The sequence below is a fragment of the Panthera uncia genome, chromosome B4, assembly GCF_023721935.1.
Source record: "Panthera uncia isolate 11264 chromosome B4, Puncia_PCG_1.0, whole genome shotgun sequence".
In the NCBI taxonomy this organism is placed as follows: Eukaryota; Metazoa; Chordata; class Mammalia; order Carnivora; family Felidae; genus Panthera; species Panthera uncia.
The window spans coordinates 79,008,094-79,012,777 of NC_064809.1; the positions used below are offsets into that span (position 1 = coordinate 79,008,094).

General features: G+C 37.6%; 1 protein-coding gene across 1 annotated transcript; it reads left to right on the forward strand.

The window, feature by feature from the left end:
* The first annotated feature begins 422 nt into the window (after positions 1-422).
* Positions 423-1,394, forward strand: LOC125919850 (olfactory receptor 9K2-like). The gene has a single exon (XM_049626684.1). It carries the CDS (start codon positions 453-455, stop codon positions 1,392-1,394), a length of 942 nt encoding a protein of 313 aa, XP_049482641.1. The 5' UTR covers positions 423-452.
* The last annotated feature ends 3,290 nt before the right edge of the window (positions 1,395-4,684 follow it).

Below are 4,684 nucleotides of genomic sequence, written 5' to 3' on the forward strand. Positions count from 1 at the left end.
GTCCTGGAATATGCATATGATAGATTTATAAGGTCCTTTTCAACTGATCTTTTCTTAGATGTTATTTTTTCTAGAGAATCATTACCTCCATGTCCCTTACTTGATGGGTATAGGCTATTTGCATTACAAAGCATGTAGAAAGTGGGGTGGGGCTGCAGGTCCTAGAAAGAATAGAAGTAGGAAAAAAAAGCATCTTTTTCTCTCTTGGGGTCCCTTAGGTTTCCCTGTCTCAATACAGTTCCAATACTTATAGAAATACAGCCCCAAAACTAACTTTTTGATTCATCATCGGTTGTAATTGGCTTAAACTTAAGTCAGAATAATTTATAAAGTTAATGAACAATGATTATAGAATAACTTAACAAATCCTAATATTGTAAGAGATTATTTGGAGCATGGATCAAATCCAGAGTTCATTTGTTTTGCCTTGTGCCTCTCAGCAGGTTTCTGCCATGGGTGACAGGGGAACAGACAATCACTCGGAAGTGACTGACTTCATCCTTGTAGGCTTCAGGGTCCGCCCTGAGCTCCACATTCTCCTCTTCCTGATCTTTCTGCTTGTGTATGCCATGATCCTCCTAGGGAATGTTGGGATGATGACCATTATTATGACTGATCCCCGGCTGAACACACCCATGTATTTCTTCCTAGGCAACCTGTCCTTCATTGATCTCTTCTATTCGTCTGTTATTGCACCCAAGGCCATGATCAACTTCTGGTCTGAGAGCAAGTCCATCTCTTTTGCAGGCTGTGTGACCCAATTCTGTCTCTTTGCCCTTTTCATGGTGGCAGAGGGATTTCTCCTGGCAGCTATGGCCTATGACCGCTTCATTGCCATCTGCAACCCACTCCTCTACTCTGTCCAGATGTCAGCACGTCTCTGCACTCAGTTGGTGGCTGGTTCCTATTTATGCGGCTGCATCAGCTCAGTTCTTCAGACAAGCACGACATTTACTTTGCCATTTTGTGGTTCTCGGGCTATTGACCACTTTTTCTGTGATATTCGCCCACTTCAGAGACTATCTTGTTCTGACCTCTTCATCTATAGACTGATTTCTTTTTCCTTATCCAGCATCATTACCTTGCCTACAATAATTGTCATTATTGTGTCCTACATGTATATTGTATCCACAGTACTAAAGATACGCTCCTCTGAGGGACGTAAGAAAGCGTTCTCCACTTGTAGCTCTCACCTAGGAGTCGTGAGTGTGCTGTATGGTGCTGTGTTTTTTACATATCTCACTCCGGACAGATTTCCTGAGCTGAGTAAAGTGACCTCCTTATGCTATACCTTAGTCACTCCCATGTTGAATCCTTTGATTTACTCTCTGAGAAACAAAGATGTCAAAGAGGCTCTAAAAAAACTTTTAGAGATGAAAAATGCTATTCCTTGATTATTATTTCTCATCCATCGAAGGTATTGTGGCTATTTCTTTCATCTTTCTTGTGACCATTAATGAAAATTAATCTCCTGAACATCATAAAAATACTAACACAGCTTTTTCAAGATGATGTGTGTTCCACATATTACATTTTTTTTTGCTCAGGGACATTGTTAATCCAAAATGTCCTTGATATCAGAAATGTCCTGGACATTAGGGCAGCATTTTTCAAATTGAACCTTCCCACTGATCTAAAATAACATTTTATTTCCTGAATTGACTTTTATATTTTTATAGCTTGCTGTTAAATGTGATTTTGATATTTTATTATAGTGTACGAACAGTACTTGTTAAACAGTTATCAAACATTCAGTTTGACAAGTGAAAAAAGTATTATAAAATACTTTCACCAGCATTTTATATGTCATGTATTGAGAAGAAGTATAATAAGGAGAAAAAAAGATAAGTAATCTTCATAATACATATTAACTTGAAATATTGTTTATTGATGTGTTAGAGGCTCTGAGGCCCTCTAGGTGCTGGATCCCAACTGATATGAAGAAACAAGTGGGACAAAGAGAACTGCAAATATTTCTCAGTAGTCACTTCCTCAGTTGGGATCTTCATAATTTTTTTGTGTTAATTATTCTATGAAATACTTTTTGAAAATTATAGCAGGAAGGTAGTCATCAAATACTGTATGATCCAAAATCACTCTTTTATGCTTTAGAATATTTATTTATTTGATTAATTTTCTTGATTACTTATTTGATATGTTCTCATCTTGGGGTAAGCTCAGGTATAAATAAGGTCATTCTTTTGGGGGGATGCATATATGTATTTAATTTTATTTTTGAAAATGTAAAGTGTTTACATAGTTAAAAGTCAAAACTGTATACAAATATATTCAGAGAAATCTCACTGCCATCTCTTTCTTCTCCATGGTGTTGCCACCAGCTCCTTATGAGAAACCATTTTCAGTAAGTTTCTGATTTAACCTTCCTGGATAAATTTTTGCATAGTTAAATAAATAAGTGCACACATAAATAAATGCCTTTTAAAAAGTTCTTCTTACCTGGAAAGTAGCATACCATATACAGTCTTTTATACTTTGCTTTTATTTTTTGTTTTTGCTTTTATTTATTTATTTTAAAATTTTAAAGATGTTTTTATTTTTTTTAATGGTTAATTTAATTTAATTTAATTTAATTTTAATCTATGTTAGTTAACATATAGTGTATTCATAATTTCAGGAGTAGAATCCAGTGATTCATCACTTACATATAACATGCAGTGCTCATCCCAACAAGTGTTGTCTTTAATGCCCATGAACCATTTAGCCCATCCCGCCACCCACCTCCCCTCCAGCAACCCTCAGTTTGTTTTCTGTATTTAAGAGTCGCGTATGGTTTGCCTCCCTCTCTTTTTTTATCTTATTTGTCCTTCCCTTCCCCTGTGTTCATCTGTTTTGTTTCCTAAATTATACATGTGAGTGAAATTATATGATATTCATCTTTCTCTGACTTATTTCACTTAGCATAATACACTGTAGTTCCATCCAGGCTGTTGCAAATGGCAAAATTTCATTTTTTTGATCACCAAGGAATATTCCATTGTATATATACACCACTTCTTCTTTATCCATTTGTCATTTGATGGATATTTGGGCTCTTTCCATAATTTAGCTATTGTTGGTAGTGCTGCTATAAATTTTGGGGGTGCATGTGTCCCTTCAAATCAGCGTTTTTGTATCCTTTGAATAAATACTTAGCAGTGAAATTGTTGGGTCATAGACGAGCTGTATAATTAAGTTTTTGAGAAACCTCCAAACTGTTTCCAGAGTGACTGCACCGGTCTGCATTCCTACTAACAGTGCAAAAGTGTTCCCCTTTCTCTACATCCTCGTCAACATCTGTTGCTTCCTGAGTTACTAATTTTAGCCATCCTGACAGGTGTGAGGTGGTATCTCATTGTGGTTTTGATTTGTATTTCCCTCATGATGAGTGATGTTGAGCCTCTTTTCTTGTGTGTGTTGGCCCTCTGGATGTTAAATAAAATCATTCTTTAGGGAGCTTACAATTTAGTGTGAGAGTCACAGCTTACACAGGGAATTATAATCCAGAGATGTGTATGCGAATAATACATACAAGTGGTAAGATTGTGGTTGGTAATAAGTGAAAATCTGCAGCGCTACGTGGAAGATATATTGAAAAGGAATAAGATTGGAGTCAGGGAAACTGCTGAATCAATTCGTATTATTGATGAAAGCTTGAAGTATGCCAATGTAAATCTAAAAAGGCTGATTTGAAAAGCTGCACATAAAATACACAGTACTGGGGCACCTGTGTGGCTCAGGTGATGAAACAATTCACTTTTTTTTTTTTTTTAACGTTTATTTATTTTTGAGACAGTGAGAGACAGAGCATGAACAGGGGAGGAGCAGAGAGAGAGGGAGACACAGAATCCGAAACAGGCTCCAGGCTCTGCACTGTCAGCACAGAGCCTGACATGGGGCTCAAACTCATGGACAGTGAGATCATGACCTGAGCCGAAGTCCGATGCTTAACCGACTGAACCACCCAGGCGCCCCATGAAGCAATTGACTCTTGATCTCAGCTCAGGTCATGATCTCTTGGTTTGTGAGATCAAGCCCCACGTTGTTGCGCTGGGCTCTGTGCTGACGGCACAGACCCTGCTTGGGCTTCTCTCTCTCCCCATCTTCCCCTCTCAAAATAAATACACTTAAAAAAATACACAGAACTGATTAGCTGATTAGTATGAGGAGAGTACACCAAAGGAAGTGTGTCTCACATTTTTGAACTTGTATGATGTGCTTGGTGATGGTAAAAAATAAAGGAGTTCTCAGCAAACTAGGAATAGAGGGGAATTTCCTAAACTTGAAAAAGAACATTAAAAAAAAAAAAACAAAAAACTACGGTTAAGATTATATTTAATGCTGACAAACTAGAAGCTTTCCTGCTAAGACAGGAATAAGGCAAGGATGTCTCCCCTGATCACAACTTCCAGGATCCTTTTGCAAGTCTTAGGTAATGCAAAAGGCAAAAAGGGAAATAAAAGTGGCTGAATTATGTCTTCCCAAACTCTTATGTTGTAGCCCTAACCTCCATTACTGTAATATGTGCCTCTATTTGGACACAGGGCTTTTAAATAGGTCATTAAAATACGGCTGTTACGGTGGATTCAAATAGAATCTGACTGGTGCCTATAAGAGATTAGGACACACAGAGAGACACTAGCTGTGCACATGTACGGAGGGATGACCATGTGAAGAGAGAGCGAGA